Source organism: Colletotrichum spaethianum, assembly GCF_022836535.1.
Source record: "Colletotrichum spaethianum MAFF 239500 DNA, contig44, whole genome shotgun sequence".
In the NCBI taxonomy this organism is placed as follows: domain Eukaryota; kingdom Fungi; phylum Ascomycota; class Sordariomycetes; order Glomerellales; family Glomerellaceae; genus Colletotrichum; species Colletotrichum spaethianum.
Genome location: NW_026054814.1, coordinates 79,281 through 104,268, shown reverse-complemented (window position 1 = coordinate 104,268; position 24,988 = coordinate 79,281). Strand labels below are relative to the sequence as shown.

The following is a 24,988-nucleotide window of genomic DNA, read 5'->3' as shown; positions in this document are numbered from 1 at the left end:
AGTTCGACGTCATCACGCTCTATCCCGGTCTTCGCCCTGCTCATTGCCCTTGTCCTGCGCCTGCTCCTGCTCCTGCTCCTACTCTTGCTGCTCGATCTGGTTCTGCAGCTCCATCATCCTGACCGACGACTTAATCAGCTCCGCTAGGTGCGCCTCTCCCTCCCGCGCCGCCACCTGATATCGCTTCTCGTCCTCCTCATAGTCCATCAGCTCCGTTGCGAACTTACTCCGCAGCCGTCGCAGCTCCCTTCTCGCGTCGTTGTCGTACTCGATCGGTCGTTCGTGCCTGTTTCCGTCGTCGTCGTCGTCGCCGTCGTTGTCAGAAAACATCTTGTCCGCTCGCCGTGCAAGCCGAAACTGGGTTGCGGGGGCCGCCTGCTGCTGTTGATGCTGCTGCTGATTCCTGTTGAGAATCAATTGCCGCGCCTGGTTGATCGCCTCCTTCTGCCGCTTGTATTCCACGTACGGTTCTTGGAGCGTATTGGCCAGCTCCTCGATGAGCTCTGGCGGCACCCGTCCCTGGCTTGACTGCGACATTGACGGGAACCGCCGCTGAGGAATCGGTCGAGGCGACGCGGCCTTAGACAATGGTGTGCCCTGCGTCGACAAGCTTATGACGCTGCTCACGCAATTGCGTGTGTTCAAGTCCCCACACCGCTCCAAGTACTTGGCCTGGAGCACCTCCGGTAGTCTGTGGTACGTCTTATCGACCGTTATCTTGGTGAAGAGGGCCTCCAACTTAGAATCGTGCATAGTTGTTACGGTCAGATATCCGACAGTGGTGTTTTCTGCTAATAGGCAGCTGAGGTCAATACTCAGTAACAGTAAGGTAAGTCTTGTTGGTAATCTTGCTGGTCTATTGGTGTCTGGTGATCAGTTAAGCACGTCTAGGCGTAGATAGCTTTATAGCTTCATAATAGAAGGATAATCTAAGAGTCACTTATAAGAGAGTGAATCATGAAGTTAATTGCTGAAGAGCTATGGAAGGTATCTAGTCTAGTTAGAACGATTATCCTTATATCTTATTGTTGCCTTATTAAGACTGATCTCTTAAAGTTAGTCCTTAATAAGGACTAATCCTTAGTATATTGGTCCTAGGTCATAGACTACTTATTTATTATTAGTTTTTCTTATTTTTATATAATTTTCCTTAGTTTTTTTGTTCCAAAAGGGGATTAACGTGTTCTTATATTATCCTATATATAACCTTATCTTATAACCGCTAAGCGCCTATAAGATAACCCTAGTTATATTATACTTATTAAGTTATAACATCAAGTCTCCTCTCTAAAGGTCTTACCTCTAAAACCTTATAAATAAGTTATTTCTCCTAAGTTAAGGAGTTATTAAACTTACTTTTTTATTTATTTATAATACTAATATTATATTAAGTTATATAAAAAAATTAAAACTAAAAGTAAAATCTTAGAAGATAAAGATAAAAGATTATAAGTACCTTATACTTTTAGAGTTTATTAAAGCTTATTTTATTATTACTAATATGCCTTATACTTATTGTTTTTATATAAAAACTACTTATCGTTTTAGTAAAGGTTCTTCTTATTATTAAAGCTATATTAAGGCTAAGAAGCCTTATAATAGTGTTTTAGTAGCTTCTACTTATAAGTATCCTTTAATTAAATATAGTCTTTTTTATTTTAACTTTTATTTATAATATAAAAATTAAATACTTAGTAAAAAAAGTAAAAAAAAAAAAAAAAGATAATAAGTAAAAAGCTTTTAAGGCTTTACAAAGAGCTTACTTAATTATAATCTTTAATAGCTACTATAGCTAGCTATTTATTTAGGATTTAAAAAACTTAGAAACTTGTTTATAAGCGTTAAGCTAAAACTTTTTGTTGTAATATATAAGAAATTAATAAGTTTAATGCCTTAGAGTTAGTATTAGATGCTTATAAATAGGGAATAGTAGAGGAGTTGTAGTTTATGTAGGTGCCTAATAACGTGGACTGGTCCTTGTATAGGCTTAGTGATAAGTTCTTAGACTTGGGGTTGTTGGTGTAGGTGTCTGGTTCTAAAGTGTCTGTGAGTTATGATAGTTCTGGAGTAGCTGTTAGGAGTACTAGAGGTTCTTGATTAGTTCTTATAAGTTATTCTTATATCTATACCCTTTTTATTTAATAAGATATTATACTTTTTTATTTTCTTCTTATTTATTAATAATTTGTTTAACTTTATATTTTAGTTTATTTAGTTCTATAATAATATAGTTGTTAGTATTTAATTCTTATAGTATTAGTTTAAGTAGTGTAATATAAAAAACTAGATGGATTTTTATTATGTTTAGTAAGTTAAGTTTAAAGTTAACGTTTAAGATTTTCTAAATGATTTTAAAAGATCTAAGTTTTTTATAGTTTAATTTATTACTTAGTTGTTTTGTTTTAATGTTATATTATAAAAGATATATATTATCTTCTTTTTTAAAGGTTAGTCCCTTAACTCTTAATATGTTAACGTATTTCTTTATTTGTGTTTTAATAAATTTAAGATCTTTAGTAGCGTTTTCTTAGATTTCTTGTAATTTATTGTAATCTATTATAGCCTTTAGTGCTTATAGTTTTTGTTAAGGTTCTTTATATACTATAGGCTTAAATTTGTAATTTAGGTAGAATAAGGAGTTTAGTGTATTTTCTTTTATAGTATTATTATAAGCGAATTAGGCTATTAGTAGTAGTAGGACCTAATTGTTTTAGTTATAGTTAATATAATATTATAGATATTGTTCTAGTATTTAGTTAATTTGTTTGGTTTGTTTATTGGTTTATAGGTAAAAAGCGGTTAATAGCTTGTAGTTAGCTCCTAGTTATAAAATCAGAGATTTCTAAAATTTGGATATGAATAGTTTGTTTTTATTAGATATAATTTCTTTAGGTAATCTATGGTTATTAATAATGTATTTTAAAAATATATATACTAGGTTTTTTGTTATATTTGACTTTAAGTATAGGATAAAGTATATGTATTTTGTGAGTTAGTTAATAATAACTAATATACTATTATAATAGGTTTTTGTAAGTAGTTCTTTTAACTTAGGGAGTTTAATAATAAAGTCTAAAGAGATTAAGTACTAGGCTTCTAGTAGTACTAGTAGTAGTTATAATTATCTGTATAGTTTATAGGGACTATTTTTGCTTTTCTTATATATATTGTAATCCTTAATTGCTAAAGCTACTTTTATTTAAGTAACTTATACGTTATAATATTATTAAATTTATTTAAATGTCTTAGTAATTCCTTAGTGTCTATAGGCCTTAGTACTATGAATCTCTATGATCTGTTTAGGTGTTATCTTATTAGTTGTGCTGGTATTAACATAGGTGTTAATTATAATAAGTTTTTGTGCTAGGATAAGGTTATTGTTCTTGTTCTCCTTAAGGATAACTTAGGTTTTTTTTAGTACTAGGGTTTTATAGTCTAGTCTTTAGCTTAAGGTATTAGCTCTTTTGTTCTTAGATCCTTTAATATAGATAATTCTAAAGTTAAATTTTAATAGGAATTCAGACTATCTGATCTATTGTTTATTAAGGACTTTAGAGGTAATAAAGTAAGTAAGGTTCTTATAGTTAGTATAGACCTTGACTTTATATTTAGTTCTAGATAACTAAGGTTTTTATTCTTAGAAAGCTTTAATAATTACTATAAGTTTTTTGTTATAGATTTAGTAATTAAGCTTAGCTCTACTAAGTTTTTAAGAGAAGAAAACATAAAGGTGTAGTTTTCTTTTATTATTGCGTTAGCTAAGTTGTCTACTAATAGCGTAGTCTAAAGTATTAGTTTCTAGTTTAAAGGGTTTTCTTAGGTCTAGGATTATTAAAACTAGTTTAAAATAAACTTATTACTTAACTTCTTTAAAGGCTTTTTCTTATTCTTTGGTCTATTTAAAGGGTATATTTTTTCTAGTAAGCTTAATAAGAGAGTTAATTTTATTAGAATATTTTTTAAGAAATTATTAGTAAAAGTTAATAAATCTTAAAAAGGATTATATATCTTTAATATTCTAAGGTTAAGGCTAGTCCTTAATGGCTATAATTTTTCTATTTTTTATTTAGATTTCTTTTAGTGTAATAATAAATCTTAAGAAGTTGACTTGTTGATTATAGAATATGCTCTTTTTAGGTTTAACTAGTAGTTTAGCTTTTTATAGTTATTAAAGTATAGTATAAATATGCTTCTTATGTTTCTTAGGGGTATAAGAGTAGATAAGTATATTGTTTAGGTAAATAATAACAAATATATCTAGAAACTCTCTTAAGATGTAGTTAATTATTATTTAGAAGGTAGCAGGTGTGTTAGTGAGTTTGAAAGGTATAACTAGATACTTAAAGTTGCCTTTCCTGGTACAGAAACACGTCTTCTATTCTTTGCCTTCCTTTATCCTGATTAGGTTGTAGGCTCCTTTGAGGTTAATGGCTGTAAACTATTTAGTATGGTATAGCTGGTCTTGTAACTCTGAGATAAGAGGTAGTAGATAGTAGTTCTTAATTGTAATATTATTAAGTTATTAGTAATTTATATAAAGTCATAGTTTGTTATTCTTCTTTAGTATAAATAATATTAAGTATTTTATAGGGGATATTAATGGTTAAATATAACCTTTGTGTAGGTTTTCTTTAAGGTATTTATTAAGTACTTTACGTTCTATTTTATTAAGTCTATAGATTTTATGAAACTTTAGGTATACTTTTTTTTTAAGTAGGATTTTATAATTATATAAGTTATGTTTAGGTAAGCTGGTTTCTAATTCTTTAGTAAAGAGTTTAGTGTACTTATAGTATTATTCTAGGATTAGAGAAAAGCGTTCTTCTTCTTGTTAATTATTAATAAATTATTTAAATTATTTATCCTTTATAGGCTTAATTCTTTTAATATATATAATATATCTATATTACTTTAATTTACTTAGAGGTTATAGCTTATAATGTTGCCTTATAGTTAAATCTTTCTATTAGAGTTAGCCTGTTCTCTAATCTATACTCAGGTTATGTTATTATAACCATAGGATTCCAAGGATAACATTTATGTCTCTTATTTATACTATATTAAAAATCAGATGTTCTTAATAGTTATAAGTAACCATAGAGAGTTATATGGTTTCTTTGTTAATAGTACCTTTATTATACTTAACTGTTTCTTCTTTTATGTTTTATAAGGTATAAGGATCCTCCTTGAATCTCTATGTGATTCCTCATTAATTTACTAGTCGTAGTAACATTAGGTTTACTTATACTCTACTGTTAATCACGACTTAAGTAGGCTATCCTTTAATATAGACGCTTAGAACAAGGTGTAAAGCGTTTATTGTTATAGCTAAACATAGGGACTTCCTTAGTATTACTGCCTGTTATCCTAGTACAGTTAGTGTCCCTAGTTTTTTAAGTAGTGTTAGTAGTTTGATTTTCTTTTTGCGTCTACTGGTTTTACTTTAAGGGGTATTTGTTCTCTAATCTAGGTTCTCTAAGCTTTTGTTTTACCTATGTAATACATTATATATTTGTTATATATACATTTAGACCAGTATTTAATTAGTCTATTATAGTATAGAACTAGGTATTCTGGACTAGGTTGTATGTGTAACTAGCTTGCTTTGAATTCCTTGATTATCCATGTACTAAGTTAGTGATAGAGGTAGATCATAGGGGTTAGTTACTGCTTTTTTTACTAAGAAAAGAAGTCGTTAAGTTCCTTGTCCTAGAGGTAGAACTAGCATTTATTGTAAATATAATTGGCCTAGAATACTTTGGTGTAGTGTATGTGTTTTAGGTCAAGGTACTTATAGTCTTTAAATACAGGTTCCTTTAGGATAAATACTATTAGTTTTTTGTTAATTCTGGTATTATCTATTCTATAGAACTAGACTTCTTAATTGTTCTTATTTTTTTTGTACTATAATTAATACTTAAAGTAGTTATTTTTAGTAGGCTAAGCCTTTTTAACTATTAGGTTATTACTAAAGTTAATATTTGCTTATATAGTTATTGGTTTGTTTAGGTTATAATAAGTTAAGCTTTAGTTAGCCTTATAAAGCTATACTTCCTTTTTATAAAAGGCTTTTTATTTAGAGTTTAATTTATTAAAGGATTCTTTTTCTTCTAAGAATAGTATAAATATAATTGTTCTAGTTTTTTTCTTAATATCCTAATAAGGTGTTAATTATATAGAAGTTTAGCTTAATCTTTTGAGATCTATAAGTTACTTAGTAGCCTTTCTTTTAAGCTTATTTAAGGGTTTAAACTTATTAAGTAATTCCTTATGTTCTTCTCTAAAGCTTATTTTTTTGCTAAGTACTTTAATTAACTCCTAGGATATAGGTTCTTTGAACCTAAGTCTTGGAGGAGAAAATCTAGGTTGTTGTGGTTGCTTTTGTTCTATAGCTACTATCTTAGTAGGCTTCCTAGGTTTAATGCTCTTTTTCTCTTTAAGAGTATTCTTAAAGTTCTTCTTAAGTACTTATTGTTTCTAGAAGTTTCTTTAGGCTTATATATATAGTTAAAGTTATTCCTTAATAACTTTTAATATGTTAAGTATATAAGGGTTATCTTCTTTGCTTTATATAGCTTTCTTAGCTTAAATAAGCTTAGTGATTAGCTATTAGTTTTATTGCTTTAGTAGCTAAACTATAGTTTATTCTAGGTGGTCTCCTTTCTAGGTTTATTAAGAAATTACCATAGTTCTATGTTTAGGCTATTATAAGTACTATTCTACTTATTCTTTTTATTCTTAATAAACTAAATAGTTATTATTAAAGCAAGTAGTCTAGTTTCTTTATTTATAAGGAATTTCTTTTTTTATTATATTAGTTTTCTTAATGCCTTTAAGTATAGATTAGTTCTAAAGTTATTTAAGCTACTTATAGTCTTTAGCTATATAGTTAGATTTCTTATAGTTATAGTATTTAAAGTCCTTTAGATCCTAGTAGTTCTAGTAAAGCTTTCTAGTTATAGTACTAATATTTATAGGTTTACTGTATTACTTATAAGAGGTACTTAGCTTATTATGCTATTAGTTATTCTACTAGTATAAGTTAAGCTATAAGTTCTTAGGTCCTTATAGCATATACTTCTTACTAATATTTAGCTAAGAGTAGTATATTTCTCCTTTTTCTTTCTATTATTTATATAGTCTAATATTAATTCTAATTATAATTTTCATATATTATAGGAAGTTATTTAATTAATTAAGCTTAAATAGCTTATCTTTTACTTCTTCTTTAAGTCCTTAGTAAAACATAAAGATCTTAGTGTTATTAGTATAATTAAATTATATATAAATTCTTTAGAACTTTATAGCATAGTTAGTAGCTAACTTGGTTTATTTAAGATTTATTAAGTCTTATTTAGCTTATTATTTTTTATTTAGGTCCTAGAACAAGAATTTCAAGGTATACTTAAATCCTATGAAGCTCTTAAAGATTTACTAGGTCTCTAAGTTATAGTGTTTTAGCGTTTTACTGTCTAAATAGTTTTCTAAGTAAAGTTTAAACTAAGAGAAGACTTATCCTTTAAAGAAGGTACTTATATAGATAATTCTCTTTGTTTCTATATAAAAATTGTTAAAGTAAAACGTCTAGTAGGTCTTAACCTATATCAAGAATCCTTTAAGCGTTCTAAGGGTCTTATTATAAGTAGTAGGGGAGTTAAGCTTAAGTTTTTTTTGTTTATTTACTAGGGTTAAGATAATGTTAGTAGTAGCTTAAAGAGTGTAAACTTTTTTTTTGAGGTTATTAGTTTACTGGACTTTAGCTTAAAGTTAGTTAAGGAGTGTTATGTTATTATTAAATATCTGTTATATATTTGTAATGTCTTTGTGGGCCTTTTTGAGTTGTTTAGCTATTTTAGTATTATTATTCTTATTATTAGAGGACTTAGTGCCCTTTATTTCTTAGTCTAAGCTTATAGGTTTAAGAGGTGTAATTACCTTTCTCTTAGATTTACTAAAAGATAAAGTTAAGGTAGCTTTAGAGGATATTATTACTGTTTAGTAAGTATTAAGGTTAACTTACTAAACAGGAGCAATTAAAGTATTATAGTTAAATATCTAATAATAGTATTTTCTGCTAATAGGTAGCTAAAATTAATACTTGGTAATAGTAAGGTAAGTCTTATTAGTAATCTTACTGGTCTATTAGTGTCTAGTGATTAGTTAGGTATATCTAGGCATAAATAGCTTTATAGCTTTATAATAAAAAGATAATCTAAAAGTTACTTATAAGAAAATAAATCACAAAGTTAATTACTAAAGAGCTATAGAAAGTATCTAGTCTAGTTAAAATAATTGTCCTTATATCTTATTGTTGCCTTATTAGGACTAATCTCTTGAAGTTAGTCCTTAATAAGGATTAATCCTTGGTATGTTGGTCCTGGGTCATGGACTGCTTATCTATTGTCGGTCCTTCTTATCTTTACGTAACCTTCCTTAGTTCTTCCGTTCCAAGAGGGGATTGACGTGTTCCTGTGCTATCCCGTATATAACCTTGTCTTGTAACCGCTAGGCGCCTGTGGGGCGACCCTGGTTATGTTATGCTTGTTGGGTCGTAACAATAGTGTTACAGCGGGACACGAGCTCGTCGTCTTTGGGATTTGCGCTCGTGGCTTAGTGCTTGCTAACGATAGCTCCAACGAGGAAAGGGCTGTTTGTGTGTGTCGTGGAGGCAAACGGGCTGCAGTGCAGCATGGAGAATGTCTGAAAGAGAAGCAGAGAGATATCTTGACTTCTCGAGCAAGCAGGGAAATCAGACTGAGGCCATTCTGCTCGAGGCCGGCAACGACTGGCGATAAACGGAATCAATCACCTGCAGCTATTAGATATCTGGCCCGGGACGCACGGTCAAAATATCTATCGGTCCTCTAAGTGCTCTATGCCATCCCCCCCCCCTTTTCTCTCTTCCCCCTCATCACCTCTCCCATGTTCTCTCCACTGACCATCTCCTCTCCCATTTATCCTTTGCCATCTCCACTACCACCATGTCTGATCCCGGCGACGACCATCTTATGACGAGTCATCCATAAGGCTTGACAGTTCTCCGTCACACTTCCCCTATCTCTCTTCAAAAAATGCCTGTGTTTGCTGAACACTTCTCCCGAGCCAGGACAGACCCTCATCCATCTTCCGCACCCGTATTCTTGCCGAGCTCCTCTCCGTCTCCCGCGACAAGAAGGTCATATGGCGGCCATCTGACAACATCTTGATCAAGTCGTTCCTCGCCTTCTACCGCCTCAGCCCGTCCGACATCAAGCGCCTCAAGGAACCTCCCTCTATCAAGTGCATACGCTGTCGATTCGGTGCTGCTGGCCCGAGATAACGCCCTCGCAAGGGTCCTGGCCATCCTGACCTCCACCAGCTTGTTGCCTGGATGAATATTGACCTTCCCTCCTTGACTAACGACGATTGGGCCGCTATCGGCGCAGAAATGATATCCAGCCTTGAGTACACCGTTGGCAAGGTCGCGAGGGAGCATAATCTTACAACATACTGGGATGCCGAACACGAGGACCACCGTTTGCGCTGACCCAACGAGCTGCGCCGCACCTGGCTGCACCCGCACTGGAAAGGCGACTTAGATTCATGTCTGCCTAGGTCAGCGCTGGCGCCTGCACCAAGAAGCGGCCCGCCACCAGCGCAGATGGCGCCGCCGCAATCGCGAGAATGACTGGCCCAGGCTCGAGGCCTGCGTTGCGTCCCGGAAATGGTTCACCGCCGCCACCGGCACAACCGATGTTACGGCAAGGACAAGGCCCTCCGACGTCATCGCCAGATCCTCTTCGCTCATGGCCGGCAGTGGTGGCGGCACGTCGTCGTCGCCGCCGTCCTCTGCGCCCACCTCTTGTTGTCCGAGTCAGTCGGCGGGGGTTGTCATGGTGGTGGTCGAGGCTGCTCGGGATCGCGCGGCGGCGGCCGCGTCGAGCTCGCGGGACGCGAGGGGTCGCGTCGTTGCGGTGGACTTCACGGCCGCGACCGCGGATTGGCTCTCGGCGAGGCGTTCGGCCGACTCGGCGCGGAGGGCTGAAGCCTCGGCAGCCATGTCGGTAGTAAAAAGGGTGCGGGCAACATGGACGACGACAGTATCAGTGCTCGACGAGACCCCGGCGGCACCCTTTTTGTTGTTGTCCTCATCTTCCTCGCCGCCGCCACCAACAGTGTAGGCTGCTTCACGGTGCCAGCCACGACTTGCAGCGAGGCGACGCATCCTGGGACGCTGCTTGTCGGCCTCGACGCAAGCAACGACTATGGAGGCTGAGGGAGCGGACGAGCGGGGCGAGCAGGTCATTTTGCAGCTCGTCAATGGCCTTGGCCGTTGGGGTGCTGGTTATTCGAGTACAGCGAGGTGTCGTCGACATCAAGCATGGAGCTGCGCAGGGCAGCAAAGCGGCGGTCGGACTGCTGCTTGCTCCGGGACTTGAAGTAGTTGTTGACGGCAGCGGCCGGACGGGAAGCCAATGAGGCCGAAAGGTTGAGGAAGGACGCTTCGCACGCAAAGTGCCAGTCGGCGACGGCGACGGCGGCCGCAACGTCGACGTCGACGGACGGCGGGCTACTACAGAAGCGACACTGTTACCACACCTCGCGGTCGGGGTCCAGGAGGCCTTTGGCGTGGGCCCGGGGGAGGGGGGCGAAGCGCCGTAGCCGGCTTCGACGGCGGTTTCGAGCATCCAGGCGGTGAAGGACAGCTTGGTATCCATCATAAAGTCTTGATGCGGGCTTGTGGTCTTGAGAGCGCAGAGTGGCCTGTGTAATTTCAAGAGGCAATGGAAGATGTGCTGGCAGGTGAGCTTGATGCCGGCATGGAGGTCCGCCGGCGTTGGGGACGGGACGGGATCGTTGTCCATCTCGGTGGGATGAGAGAAATCGGAGTCGGTATCGGTGTGAAGCTCGCGGATGGGCGCCGCATTACGGGATACGTCTTGGTCCAAGACGACGTTTGTTTGTTTCGCCTGCTTCAACCTTTTGTTCCATCAAGATCTTATCTTGGGGATCAGATTCGGCCACCGCTGATAAGAACGTTGACGGTGACTATGACGATGCCAGCTGATAATAGCGCTGCAGTGTCGTGGGGATTCGATCGGGTTTGATGTAAGAGCATTCGCCTGCATTGTTTCGCAGGCAGCCCCATCAACATTAACGTCAACATCAACAGAGCATCACGCGCCTAACGCGAGCGGACCCATCCATGATTCATTCCATACTAAGACTAAGGCCCACGATGCACCCCTTTCACCATCCCTACGTTCCTTCTTCGACACATAAGCAAACCTCTATGATCAGCGCGCTGTCAATCTCGTAACGTTTGCATGCGCGCTTTAAGATCTTGCCTCCGAGGGATGCGCACAGCATCGACGCGTCGCTAGGCTACTGCAGTCTGTCTGATGGGTTTTTTCCCTTTCCATCATCGTTATGGCCGCCAACCGGGCAAGGTTGGAGGGAGGTGCCCGACCTCGAGGGTGAAGAAAGGTGGGATGAGTGGTACGCTGCTCTTCACCTCACTCTCGAGACCCTCGACTATGAGAAATGCGTCTATCACACTGTCCCATACCCATGAGGAAGAATCATGATGCACTCGTCGCCCGGCGCGGGCCGAAAGGTCTGCTGCACTCGCTGATGATGCAGCAACGAGGCCGTCTTGATCCACGCAACAACTAGGCCCATCGCTTCCCTGGACCCGTCATCTACCTCATCATCGGCCGTCTTTGATGCGCCTGCAAATACCCCGATACCTGATGTGACGGAATCAAGGATTGATGATGGATTGTACAGTTGGTTGGGAGGCGGCGCAGGACGTTAGCACGGCCTTACGGATGGGATACAGATGCGTGGGATTCTTCGGCTACGGATCAGGCTATAACCGCGCGAATTGCTCCAGTCTGTTCTTTCCAAGCTCCACTTGGAGGCTTCTTCAAGCTCGCCTGCGATGCCTTCCTGCGTCTCGCTCGAGAACTTCTCCGACCTGAGCCACATCCAGATCATCAAGAAGGCTGGCGGGCAAGCTGGGCGACTCGTACCTTGACGGAGGGCTTCATCCTGGACAAGGAGATTGGCGTCAACCAGCCCAAGCGTCTGGAGAAGGCCAAGATACTGGTGGCTGACGCGTCGAGAGACAAAGACAAGACCAATATCTTTGGCGCCTGCGTCAAGGTGGGGACGAGCAGCAAGCTGGCCGACCTCGAGAAGGCGGGGGAGAAGATGAATATCAAGGTGGAGAAGATTAAGGCGCACGGCATCAACAGCTTCATAAACAGGCGGCCCACGGAAATACGGTTCCAATGCGGTCCGGGCGGTGACGGAAAGCATCGATGGAAAGAGTCGGCCAGGGCGATGATAATGTCTTGCTATCAAGAAACAGAGAAACGACAGAACCCAAGCATGACGGCCCATTACAACTCAAACTGCACCCAAATCAAGTCAAGCTTGCCCGCAGCAACACCGTGCGCCTTCTCGCTCTGTCCTTCATCCTCTCCTGCGGCAGAAACACCTTGCAATATCAGTTCAGCCACTCCTGTCGCTCTCGTGACGTTACTCGCGGGCCCAAAGAATGAATGCGTACCAGACGACTAAGCTCGGCAGTAGAGGGTCAGGAGGGGGACTTATCTTTCGGCTGGAAGCTGCTGCGAGAAGCCTGCTCGCTCTTGCATTGTTCTGTCTGCAGTTCTTCCCCCCTTCGGCAGGGTAGTTGCACTAGCAAGTTGGCGCCTCGCCGCCTCCTACTTGCTAGCCGTCAGCCGGTTCCTCGCCCTCTTTCGCCTTGGCCCCGTCGTCATCCCTACGATCCTGACCCTCTATTTCGCGCCAAGCGGCGAGGTGGCTGGTGATCCATATCTTCATAACCCCCTTCTTATTCCAACGACGTCGACGCTGGGATGGCGATGCCGTTTGCACGAGCAGCGAGCTGGTTGGGGGCTGGCCCACGTTCTCCACCACTTTATCTAAGCTTAGATTAGCTTAGTTTGGGCCCCTTGGTAAGTGCTTGCTTTCACCTGGTGCCGGGCCGGCAACCATGCCTGCCCTACCTACTACCTACGCGTCTGCTTTCTGAAAAATAAACCAGATACTGCCGTTCTTGTACTTGGCACTCACGCCCGAGATTCTCACAGCCATCGCGCGCAAGCTAGCTCGCGGCTCCAGCGGCCGCACTCGCCTTGGCGACCTTACTCGACTGGCCGCCACCTCGCGACTCCGGAACAAGATCGTTAACCCGCTCTTACACGGTCTGGCCGTCCAGTCCGACTTGGAGTGCTTCACCCCATTGCGTCACTGTTTGCCTGGCCCATCGCAACACTCTCGTCAACCAGTAACGTCAGCCGTACGCCCCTCGCTTACTTTCTCTCTCTCTGGCTATATTGGCTGACGTTGAAACTGTGGAACAGGAACTCTAGACTGATCAAACGTAACAACGACGACCCGACCCTGATCTCAGCGGCACAGTCGGGCAACCAGCCACTCCTGCAACGCCTCGCAAAGCAGCTTTTCACCGCCGCCCCGGGAATGACATTCGCAGCTTGCAAACACCATTCGGAATGATACGCCAGTCCGTCTTCATCTCGAACCAACCGGCCATCCACCCATCCCCAAGAGCAACCAAAGCATTACTTCGTTGCGATCTTACCTTGCTTGAATCTACCCTGGCCGGCCATTTCCCTCTGTTGTGCATCCCGCAACTCTCCCGTCGAGCTCGAAACCTTATCGCCGCCGCACGAATGAACCCGCTGTAGCCACACTTGACTTCCTCTCCCCCGACGCAATCTCTGTTCTGACGTCCTCTACCTCCTCCGCCTCTCACCTCGGCAGGTAAAAAACAACAACAATGAAGGCTGCCGATCTGGACGAATCTCTCCCTCTACCAAGATATCCTTCGCCATACCGCTCGCTCGCTCAACCACCGCTGCCCCAGCGCAACCTCGATAGCTATGGCGACGCCAGGCCCTGCGGGTGCTGCGAGCGTGAGCTTCGGCTGAGACCACGAGGTCAAGAAGCGCGTTGGCAAGAAGCTTCAGAAGAAGCGATTCGAGCCAAACACACCAATTATGGAACTTCCCCAAAGGCTAAAGGAGGGCGACAACAGGAGAGAAGGGGATCCGGTCCCGAACCAGGGCCCGTCCGTGTTTATGGAAATGAACCAGTCCATCTTCGGCCTCATCGCCGCCGCCGGCGGCTCCCGTGTCGGCTTCCAGGATCTCTTCGAGTCCAGCGATGATGAGAGCGCCGACGATCACGGCAGCCACGACCGACACCTCAGCGCCGGCGAGGATAGGACCCACGGCCTCGGTTGAGCTTTAGAGCTCTTCGTGGTCTTGGTGGTTCGGGTGGTTGCTGTGAGGACATCGTCGTGCCAGGGCAGTAGGGACGGTTTAGAGGCGGAGTAAGAGCCTTGCCATCGTGGTGGAAAAGACGACGGAGAACCGTGAGGCCACGTTGACGTCTCTAGGTGGTGACGAGATCCTCTCCGCCTTCGGCTCAATCCGCAGCACGGGGTGTTCGTGGGGCTAAAGTCTGGCCGAGTACAGGCACACAATGGGGCGGCAGCAATGTTAAGGATGATCAGGTGCGTGGGGAAGAGGACCTAGAGGGAACGATTCTGGAATGAAAGAGGATGAAAAACGGGGGTGGCGGTAGATGAACTAACCTTGTGAAGGAGAACGGCAATGGAAAGGAGATCTTTGCCCTTTTTCCCCTCATTTCTTCTAAACCTTTCTAACTCCGCCCACTCGCCCGTCCATCCTTGCTCGACTTCCATTCCACTAGGTGGCGGATGGCGAGGAGACGCTTCAACTCCAGCTCAATGTCGGCCATCTGCTTCTTCGCACCCCGTTGTCGGAAAAGGAGATCTGGAAGTGCGGCTCCTCTGTCGTCGAGAGAGCGATAGGGAGTGTCTCGAAGCAGGTCTCGCAGCGCTTCGGACGACGCAGCATCCAGACGGCGGCGGCAGAAGGGGCGTAGGAGTGGGAGGGAAGAGTGAGAGCTGCGCCGAGTGATGATGTTAGACAAGGACACGAACCTGCAACACGGATAAATGAGAAAACGTGACTGGAGTGAAGAGAAAGGGGAGGGTGGAACGAACTCTCCCGGCGAACCTGGTACCTGGGTCTGTTCATGGTCCGGTTCAAGACATCATCATCATGCCAAACGACCCTGCCATAACCTATGTTGCGGTGGCGGAGGCGGTCCGTAACCATATACTTATTTAAGCTTATACTAACATAAACTATAACGCACCTCTTTACTCGTTAGAAATTGCATTGATAGCCTAGTGCATTAAACCTAAAACAGTCCTAAATATACTTAGTTATTGTCTATAAACAAATAAGGCCCTGTTAATAACTTTAGACTTAGACTTAACTCTATTCGTCTCTAGCTTAGGGTATTTTACTAACAGATATAAGCTGCTGTTAGCTAAGTACTTAAAGATTGGCTATAAGTATAGACTTAAATTAAAGTAACGACTATAGAGTGTAGCAAATGCTAAGAGATTCCGTTCATCATGAACTGGCTATGCTACATATGTATCTGGAGCCTAGATAGTTCGACCCAGCAAATAGAGTCCCGGGCTGATTAGGTTCAAACCAGGGAAACCGTGCGTACCACCCTTTGAGTTAAACGTGAAGTCGAACAAAAGTCCCTGTTATTATGCTTGGGTGGGACGTATCCTTTAGGAGGGGTACGATTTGGGGGGGTCTGGACTTGGTGGCCCGCGCCTGGACTCTGTTGATAAGGAAGCTGGATCTTCTTTGGTTTGAAGTTTCCTGGCACCACTCTCTTATGTTTCAAGGCTGCTTGATTGGAGTTTTCCATCGTGCCGGTGAATTTGGGAGTGACGCATTCCTGGCCGGAAGAACCACCTAGGTCTTGGCAAGGCGGTGCGCAACCCCATTCCTCGTAGATCGTGTAGCCAAAGGCGTCGCCACAGGAGTACTTGATAGTTTTGCAACTACTGCGTGTACCTAAGCACACGTTGCTGGCTGGGCATGGTCCATATGTGGGCGGAGCTCTTGGGTCGTGCGATGCAAATGGCTCGGCGGCCGGAAGGCCGTTGTCCGTGGTCAGCTCGTAATCAACAGTGAAAGTCGACGCAGATAGCGGTGCTGGGGCCTCAACCGCGGGCGGCTCCGGTGCCATCTGTTCCCTGTCCGAGGCGTATTCTGTGGAGCCTTCAACGCAGATGCTTGGGTCCTCAAACGTGGCGCGAGCGACGTCATGCCAGAGAGCCGTCATGTTGTAAACGTTATCGACGGTGAAATAGAGCCTGCAATTTGCCGGGACGTAACGGAACTGGAGGGGCGTGGAGGTATCATCCGCACGCAACTGGTCACGGAGATTGAAGGCAGCATGGTTGATGTATATGCCCGTCTCGTTTCGGTTGGGGGTGGAAAGGGACCGGACAGTCTCGTTTCGCTCGCCGATCCAGTCTAGGTCATGGTCGAGAAGCTTACCGGTGTAGACGAGTGCGCCGCGACTCCCGCTTGCGGCTTGCATTGGTCCTGGTTTTGGAGTGCCACCCATAACGACCGTACGGGCGCCAGCTTGGGCTGCAAGTTCGACGAACAAGGCGCATGCAGAGGAGCAGGTTCCGTCCGTGAGCTGTAGTAGGTGTAATGTTAGATCACGAGGCTGTAGTAATGAATACATAGAGGTTTCGTTCTTTTGTGTACTTACGATAACAATATCTTCAGGCTTCCACTTAAGCCTATCATCCTCCGCATCATCGTTGAGGTAGCGGTTGAGAAGCCATCCATCAAATGCTGCCGCATGAAACTGTGGGTTATCAAGATCGTATTGTTCCTAGGGACAGAAAGGTCAGTGGGGGCCTTTGCTTTGGCGAATGCTTATAACTTACAACAAGCGAGAAATCGTCCTCGTTCTGCCGTCTGGGTCCCGCATATTCCTCCCATGAAGTGAAGTTTCGCCCAGTCTCAGCGTTGATCCGCGTCGTAATTATCCACTCAGCCGCCAGAAGCTTCAGGCGCTCCTCCGAATCTGCCGCAAGGTTCTGCCAGTATTGTGTGGCAGCCGAGCCCAGAATGTTCCCCAACTCATGGCTGCGTCGCTGGCTCCCTGCGAACGGGTCGATTCCGGGGAAGAATTCTCGGAAAAGCATCAGCGCAATACCCGTCGATCCACCGTAGTTCTTTTGCAGGTCGATAATGATGTGGGGGATGCTCTTTTCCTTGGCCTTTTCCATGAATCCCGTAAGGCCGTCTCCGAAGCTGCCCACGTGCAATCCAAACTGGCTGAAATGGGGGATGCTGATAACCCCAGTGGATATGGCCTCATAGAAGTATCCTGTTAGAATCGTCTCATTGTTAAGGCCCAGGGTCTCCTGCGTAAAATCGACCTTTTTTGGAAAGGCGCCATAGCTCCTTATGTACCAGTCGCTGAGCTCTTCCTCAATCGTATCGTCAATAGGCGCGTCTCCGATACCTGGCAGGACTTCGGTTGTAGGTGCGTTTTCATCCGGGGGTCCTCCAAAGGCTTCCGGGAGCTGGACATTGTAGTATGATGCAGGTAGTAGGCCGAGAACAAAGAAGTTATAAAAATCGCCAGGGGTTTCCAAAGGACCAGTGAACTCGGCATTGTTATAAATGGCAAGCCAATTTGTTTCCACATCATCAATACTTGTATCTTCGAATGAAAAGGTAAGGGAATTGCCTGGGTAAAATGTGCTTGAGCCAGAGAAGATGCTGTAAATCCCCTGGACATCTTGGACAGGGTGGTCCATAAGCTCATTCCAGTCGGCATGGGGCTCAAGCATACCGACTGACTGGCGGGCCCCGAACCGGGTGAGATACTCTATGGCTGGCTCGCCATTGATACGTGATACCGCCGAAATTGGGTTCTCCATGCCCCTGGCCATGTCCTCCCGGCGGCTGATGATGTCGTCTGCATGTTTCCAGTCAGCAAACAGAAGCGCATTTGCAGTAGTTGATCGTGGGATGTACCTGCGAAATAGATTTTAGGTGCCTTCTTGCCATCAATCGATGCCGCAACAAGCGGAACGGGGCTGGCATATGAGAAGACAGATAAAATGCCCGCATACAAATCGACATGGGCATCATGGACCGAGTAAACCAGGTATTGTAGGGCGACCTCGAAGTCGTACTGGCTCTTGAATACCCCGACCGTAACGTTATGCTTTAACTTTTCCAATTCCCCCATAAAGTCGAAAGCAGGCTGTTGGTAGCCCGGCGGCGGGTTCTTGACGTACGATAGAGTGCTTTGGAACTGCATCGTCGTGTTATAGTATTCGATAAAGCGAAGAGCGGGGGCTTGATGGAACGGGACGCTCATCAAGCATTCATAGGCATCGGCCGCATAGAAGACGAGAAACCCTATGCTTGTTAGACTCGCATACGAAATTCGCGTTGACAGTTTGGTCCTACCCCTGTTGACTTCGTCGATGATGCGTCCGCACATTGGCCTTTCTGCGACAGGCACCTCTTGACGGCGTGGAAGCTTCTTTGGCGAACGAAGAGACGGCCGCGCGAGAGCCAAGCCACAGCACAGGCTCAGCAGCACGATAAATTGTCTGAACATCATCGTAGACGTCGTAAGGCGCTCAATGTGAGCGAATGAGTGGCTAAGGTCAGTATTCAAACGAGTGACTGATGTGGGTGATTAAATGAATGGCTGAGGTGAGGATGGATCACGATGTAAAAGACACGACAACCTCTCTCCGCAACTCAAACTAGTGGCATCTTTTTAAATACATTCTGCTTTTTCTCGCTGGCTGATGGAAAAGCAGTATCGAACGCGGCTTTGCGAATGATGGGTACTATACCCGATCCAATATTAGACTTGGGCTTACCGTCTGGGCTGGCTCCCTTGACTGTGCGCTTATTAGCTAGAAAGGTCGAGCCTTGGCGACAAATAGCTAATCTCTGGGCCCTGGTTGCGGTTGCACTCCGGCCTACGTGGCTCAGCCTGATTTTGTATGTGTGGTGAAACTGGTCAAACGGACAACACTCTCGCCACACGCCACTAACAGTTTTGAGTTAAGAAAGTCTCCCGTTATCTGACCAAATACTACATTTTGTAGCAACGCGTCTTAATAATATCAAATATATTCTCATTATACCAAATCGATGCGTCGCACTTCAGAGTTGACGTACGAAGGTGACAGAGTCACCCACTCACGTCGGGACACAACAGACAAAACGATGAGATTTCGCGGCGGGTCCAGACTGCCTGCCCCCAGGGCACAGCCCCATAGGTGCATTAGTATATCCCACCACCCACTCAGCAGCCGGGCGTCGTATCTGACAGATGACCTCCCAGTGACGGAACAACCAGGAAATTATCCATACCCATGGTCGACTGTCGCCTGTGATCCACACCTGATCAATACCCGCTACGCCACCAGCGCTTCAAGTTGCGCCCAGTCTCCCAGCCTTTTACTGTGCCCTGAGATCTTGCTGCCGTTCTTAGGGCAGGATGCGTGCCGGCGGTTTTGATTGGATGGAGTTGCCGCTGACGGTGATAGTAGTTGTCTTTCCCATGTTTCCGAAACCCAACCCCTGATTCCTTCATGCCGGCATGCCTTGTGCAACCTTTTAAACAAGGGCGTTTCCTTTTTACTTCCGCCTAGTCCGCTGGCCCTGGGCACCAAGACTTGTTAGCGCTGTTTTGACGAGCCTTCTGTCCATTTCGACATCTTCTCCAGACCGCCACATTCCAAACATGAGCTACATTGAGGAGGGAGCGCGGCCCTCTCTGGGAATGCTGTTCGAGCAGCGTCAAGGAATCAATCCTGCATTGAGCGAACGGCATGATTCGAGCGCAGATATATGGCCGCCATTGTGTGACTTCATCCTCGGCAGCGACGAGTTTGAGTGTTGGCACCAACTAAAGGACGAGCATTGGATGATGCGCTGTATTGGTGCACCAGGCTCAGGCAAGGTGAGAATGCCCTCCTAGTTCTTTACCTGCTTGTCTGGCAGGTTGAAGCTTGCTTGAACAGGACGGTTGAAACCCCAGATCGTCGCTTGGTTGCTCGGATACCGAGGCATTCATTGGAGATGATCGCGGCCTGGTAAACCGGAGATTCATGTGCTAATTACAAAACCTCTTCTGCCTTATTCAGACTACATTGTCCGCTGTAGTAGCTAAGAAACTCAAAGAAAAGTATAGTGCCACGACAGAACATGTCGCCTCGATCTTTCTCCAAACGGATGTAGTCGAGCATGATGATACATTCGTCGAGGACTTTCTTCACAGCATATTCCATCAGCTCTGCAACAAATATACCAAGGCGGATCCAAACGATGAATGCATTACAAAATATCAACTTTACCTTGATGCTAGGAAGTATCGTGGCCATGACAACAATCTTCACATCCAGCGTCTACTAGACGCACTCTACTTACGTCTTAGCAAGCTTGATCGCGCCTTTTTAATCATAGATGATTTTGACAGATGTAGCGTCGAGGCCGACATGTTCCTTGAACAGCAACTGCCAATTATGGCGTCCCAAGGACTGAAGGTGTTTCTCACATCACGTGTCCCCTGCTTCAAGAAGCTTCCCCGGACTCCGAGCTGTGACTCCAAGTCGTGTCCCAAAGCCAAAACGGTTCTCTCTGTGTACTGGAAGTGCAAGAGTTGCGAAGACAGAGGCCGAGGGCCCGAAGCCCATGTGCTCTGTAGACCGTGCAGAAACGAAGGCAAGACTTGTGACAAGTGGTGAGTTAACGTGGACCCCACCCTTGTTTCCGTTGAATTCTGCTTCATATCATGGCATATGCCTATTTTGAGATTCTATACTTGCAATAAGTCTGCATTCTAGCCTTTACGTGCAATTAGGCCTGACGGTTGTAAAGCAGTGATTACGAAAATTTCGTCCAACCTTTCGACAGCATCGAAAAGAACCTTGATCACAACACCCAGATCCTTCGATTTGTTGACTGGGACCTCGAAAGAGAGCACGGGAACCTCGGCTTACAAAGCGCCAACGAAGACTTGCCTCCACATTCCGACTTGGGCATATTGCTTACAGAAGCCGGGAACCAAGAAACCCTCGAGAACTTACGAGGGACGATTCAATATCGGGCTGAGGCAAACGTCACTCTCGCTCGTTTACGTCTCGATGACGTTCACCGAGCCCAGGCTGTGGATGTTGTACACGCGCCTGTGGCAGACGTCCTGCCCTCCAACATTGTAGCCCTTTTTGATGCCGGCATGCGCTGTATTGAGAACCAGCCACCGGCCCAGCGGGAACTAGGTTTCAATCTCATCGCGGCAGTAACGAAATACGACTTCGACCAGTATGGCTTATGGTATGAGGTCTTGGATAGAATTATCTCAAACACGGCGACAACATTCAGGGAACATCAGCCGAATAGAGTGCAGGCTATATCGGTCACTTCGACGAAGAAAGTCTCCAAGATAGGGGCACCACCACTTGAGGTCCGCGAATACCACCAACGACTTAAAGAAATGCTCCGTGCTGCACGCGGTTTTATCGTGGTTGATTCCGTCCTCAGCTATCCGATGAAGACTTACTGCAAGACGTTCCATACGTACGCAAACGAGAACTACTGTGAATCTCTGATGCGGGCTCGGTCAAGTCTCGACTTTACAAGCATTGTGTTGGATGACTACGGTTTGAGGGTCTTGGTGTAGTTTGACAGGCAGCTGGGCCGTGTACGTGACCTCGGAGCTTGAGAATGAACTCGAAGCGGCTACGCAGAACCTTTTCCTTCGAAGAAATACTAGACATCCCCCATGAGAAAATCAGGACTTGAAGTAAAAGCAGCCAGCTGGATCACTGGACAAGGTCCTGCTGTGTATCCTCAGTCCTCTTTCATCTGTTCTGTCAGCCTAGTGATTGATCTTAGAGGGCCAAAACAGCTTTGTGGACGCTTACAAGTCTGCAAAGATGGGAGGCAGTACGTAACTACGAGCTAGTAATCAGGCTGCAGGCTACAGGCTCCAGCCAGTTTCGAATTTCAGATCCTCACGTGGACACGAATAATTCCTGGTACCTCGCACGGTGTGAAGGCGCCTAAATCAAACCCCTGCATGCTACCCAGATAACCCTGCCACCCCCTCTGAGCATTCATAGGCCCTGCTCGCCCCTGGTGGACAGTTAATAATAACCCCCTGGATGGAATCCTCGGTCTGACACCTCCGCATCCAGGAGCTAGAGCCTCGTCTGTTAACTTCTCCATCTTCATCGTGTCTGACATTTGCAGCGACGCTTAACGTAAGGGACCATGGAAATCTGCGACTTTTGCCAACAGAACGTCCTAGAGTCTGACAAGTCATGGGGCTATCATGACACTGATCCTGTCAAGTTCAAGAATGCCGCCGAATCAGGCTGCGTCTTCTGTCGTAAGCTACTTGCATCTATTGGGACCATCGATTACAATGGTGGCTTCATGCCAGTCTATCGTTGGAGCATACGTGGGACTACTCAGATCAGGGAGTCCAGGAGCTACGTCTACATCACATTCCGTCCCGTCTTCAGCCAGGGGCACAAGGCGAAGGAGAGTAAAAAGCTCCCAGAAATCTTCTTTGACCTGTACCCCAAAGTTGGTGGGTTATTTTTCTTCTATTCCTCAAGTCGAGACACTAATGCGTGTCCAAGATTTTGGCGCGATTCCTGAAGAGGGGTCTTTCGGACTACGAACCGATTCCGAAACATCTCAAAAGCAGATGGAGGCTTGGCTGAAGAACTGCGTTAACAACCATCCTAAATGCAAGGCGCGGCATGCCAGCAGTGACTTCGTACCGACCCGCGTTCTAGATCTGGGCGCCCCGGACGGCCCGTGGCCACCATTACATATCCGCATCGTCCAGACCGATGGGAAGACGGTTGGAGGTCAAAGGACGCGATACATGACGTTGAGTCACTGCTGGGGCAAGGAGAAGTTTGTAAAGCTTACAGCCGCAAAACTTACTGACTTCGTCATCAACGGGATCCCATGGAAGAGCCCAGATGATCACAATGGTGATGAAGCCTCACCTAATAATACCATCCACAGCAACAAAAACTTTTTGGATGCCATCGAAATCACGCGGAAACTTGGGATACGATACATCTGGATTGACTCTATTTGTATCATCCAAGACAATAAGGAAGACTGGGACGTCGAGGCAAAGCTCATGCATAAGGTGTATCGAAACTCCTATTGCAACCTCGCGGCTGCTGATTCGGAAAATTGCCACGGTGGACTATATCGAAATCGCACATCGGACGCGTTACCCGTCAAATACTCGCCGAACACTTCGTCCCTCAGATTCAGCGGCCGCGACTGGCTAGTCCTCTCCTCCGACCTTTGGGATAAAGTCCTCCTCGGTAGCCCCCTTTACACTCGCGGCTGGGTTTTTCAAGGTAAAGACCCCAGTCAACTCCCCAAAAACCGTCTTAACAAGTATCAGAACGCATGTTATCGCCACGTCTGCTCCAATTCGGTCGGGACCAGATGTTCTGGGACTGCGCTACCGTTTCCGCTTGCGAGGCCCTCCCCGCCGGTCTCCCACAATCCCTTGACAGCAAAGCTGCTACAGATCGCCACTGGCGCCAACGCCTACAAGAGGCTGACATTACCGTGCGCTCACTGGTCAAGACCTCCGAAGATTCCCTCGAGAAGCTATGGGAGAGGGTCGTCCGCACCTACACCTCCTGTATTCTCACCAAGCATGTTGATAAAGACAACGCCATTTGGGGTATAGCGAAACTCATGCGCGACATGCTAGATCAGGAGTATGCACATGGACTATGGTCTGGCCGCCTCGAGGAACAACTTGCATGGCAGGTAGTGTGCCGGCCTAAGGGGTTGGACGCAAAGAAAGAGGGCCCGAGCCCAACGGAAGCAAAGGAGGAGAATCCCTTTCCGCACTGGTCGTGGACTTACTTGGATGTGCCAATCCAGGTTGTCCCAAGGTTCCGAGGTAACCCCCGGTTTTACGTGGCGACTAATCATGAAGGAGGTAAGGTCGGATTCCAGTTTAAAGAGCCATTTCAATGGCGCTTGAAGAGAGAGAATGTCCTTGTGGAGAAGCAGGAGCTTGAACGCATTGCGCCGAAGCTTGAAAATCCCGAGGGCAGTGGGAAAGCTCAGGAGACAGTCGTTGTTGGGGGACCCACTAATAATCCAGCAGGCAACGCGTGGCCGCCAGACGAACGCTCCGAGCTTGGTAATCAGGAGATTGAAATACAGGCACATATCTGCAAAGGTACGCTTCGGTTTGTAGCCGAAAAGGAACGGTGGATGGTTGTGGTTGATGGAATTCAGAGTGATGCTGTGATTGAGGCCTTTCCGGATACTGAACCAGCCCAAGATGAGGCTCAATGTGAGTTTCTTTTGCTTGCGGCATCGAGGGTGTTTATAGACAAACTTGGACACGAGATCAAGGACTGTGACGAGGAAGATGACATTCAGTATGGCGAAATCGAGGAGAATACTGTCGAGGAGGGTAATGACGGAGAGGATGCAGTTGAGGACGACGGATACGAGGATATAAAATATTCGGGAGTCGGAATTCTGGTGGAGCGGAATGATTATCGGCTAAAGAGGACTGGCGCCGTAACATTCCGGCAAATATGCTTCAATGATTGGCGGCATTTCCGTTCAGCCTGCGGTGAGAAAGAGTTCATCAATGATGAGCTCCGAGTTAAGAGGGGCCAGATGGTGACGCTCATTTGAGTCTTGAAAGAACCTGTACTTGTTTTTGAAAAGGAGTGTCGCAGCATGTTAAGGATCGTTGAGTTCCGAATACAGGTATCCGCGTCTGTGGGGGTCTTCCTAAGGCAATTGACATACGGGCGCCGCTTTCTGCTTCTGTGATTGGTCCAAAAAATATTATTAGTGCAATTGAATCTGCCAACCTGTCATAACGTATTACCTTATCCTGCTTCTACCTATTTTTGGTAAAATCAATGTTACCCTTTGAATCTCCAAATCAAGCAACACCCATTATGTCTTCGCGTCGCCGAACTAGAAGCAGTAGCGCTGCTAATAAGCTCGACGTCCAAAACGCCAACGTC

The 24,988-nt window shown here is 44.9% G+C and overlaps 8 protein-coding genes across 8 annotated transcripts; 4 read left to right on the top strand and 4 right to left on the bottom strand.

Annotated features, from left to right (window-relative positions):
• Nucleotides 1–78: 78 nt before the first annotated feature.
• ColSpa_11246 (uncharacterized protein) lies at nucleotides 79–753 on the bottom strand (the record flags this gene model as incomplete). The annotated part of the gene is made up of 1 exon (XM_049277458.1): nucleotides 79–753. One exon carries the CDS (start codon nucleotides 751–753, stop codon nucleotides 79–81), a length of 675 nt encoding a protein of 224 aa, XP_049133415.1.
• An 8,318-nt stretch (nucleotides 754–9,071) lies between these two features.
• On the top strand, nucleotides 9,072–9,319 carry ColSpa_11245 (uncharacterized protein; the record flags this gene model as incomplete). Its single annotated transcript, XM_049277457.1, has 2 exons — nucleotides 9,072–9,079; nucleotides 9,112–9,319. The coding sequence occupies 2 exons, from the start codon at nucleotides 9,072–9,074 to the stop codon at nucleotides 9,317–9,319; spliced, it is 216 nt and encodes a 71-aa protein (XP_049133414.1).
• Nucleotides 9,320–9,853: 534 nt separating this feature from the next.
• On the bottom strand, nucleotides 9,854–10,285 carry ColSpa_11244 (uncharacterized protein; the record flags this gene model as incomplete). Its single annotated transcript, XM_049277456.1, has 1 exon — nucleotides 9,854–10,285. The coding sequence occupies one exon, from the start codon at nucleotides 10,283–10,285 to the stop codon at nucleotides 9,854–9,856; it is 432 nt and encodes a 143-aa protein (XP_049133413.1).
• An 11-nt stretch (nucleotides 10,286–10,296) lies between these two features.
• ColSpa_11243 (uncharacterized protein) lies at nucleotides 10,297–10,844 on the bottom strand (the record flags this gene model as incomplete). The annotated part of the gene is made up of 2 exons (XM_049277455.1): nucleotides 10,297–10,549; nucleotides 10,579–10,844. 2 exons carry the CDS (start codon nucleotides 10,842–10,844, stop codon nucleotides 10,297–10,299), a joined length of 519 nt encoding a protein of 172 aa, XP_049133412.1.
• A 1,079-nt stretch (nucleotides 10,845–11,923) lies between these two features.
• On the top strand, nucleotides 11,924–12,567 carry ColSpa_11242 (putative T-complex protein 1 subunit eta; the record flags this gene model as incomplete). The annotated part of the gene is given in 2 exon segments (XM_049277454.1): nucleotides 11,924–12,010; nucleotides 12,025–12,567. 2 exon segments carry the CDS (start codon nucleotides 11,924–11,926, stop codon nucleotides 12,565–12,567), a joined length of 630 nt encoding a protein of 209 aa, XP_049133411.1.
• A 1,246-nt stretch (nucleotides 12,568–13,813) lies between these two features.
• ColSpa_11241 (sterol 3-beta-glucosyltransferase UGT80A2) lies at nucleotides 13,814–14,279 on the top strand (the record flags this gene model as incomplete). Its single annotated transcript, XM_049277453.1, is given in 2 exon segments — nucleotides 13,814–13,949; nucleotides 13,966–14,279. The coding sequence occupies 2 exon segments, from the start codon at nucleotides 13,814–13,816 to the stop codon at nucleotides 14,277–14,279; spliced, it is 450 nt and encodes a 149-aa protein (XP_049133410.1).
• A 1,566-nt stretch (nucleotides 14,280–15,845) lies between these two features.
• ColSpa_11240 (peptidase S41 family protein ustP) lies at nucleotides 15,846–18,231 on the bottom strand (the record flags this gene model as incomplete). The annotated part of the gene is given in 5 exon segments (XM_049277452.1): nucleotides 15,846–15,947; nucleotides 15,958–16,584; nucleotides 16,660–16,758; nucleotides 16,841–17,883; nucleotides 17,943–18,231. Coding segments are annotated over 5 exon segments (2,160 nt in total).
• Nucleotides 18,232–23,423: 5,192 nt separating this feature from the next.
• On the top strand, nucleotides 23,424–24,647 carry ColSpa_11239 (uncharacterized protein; the record flags this gene model as incomplete). The annotated part of the gene is made up of 1 exon (XM_049277451.1): nucleotides 23,424–24,647. The coding sequence occupies one exon, from the start codon at nucleotides 23,424–23,426 to the stop codon at nucleotides 24,645–24,647; it is 1,224 nt and encodes a 407-aa protein (XP_049133408.1).
• Nucleotides 24,648–24,988: the final 341 nt, after the last annotated feature.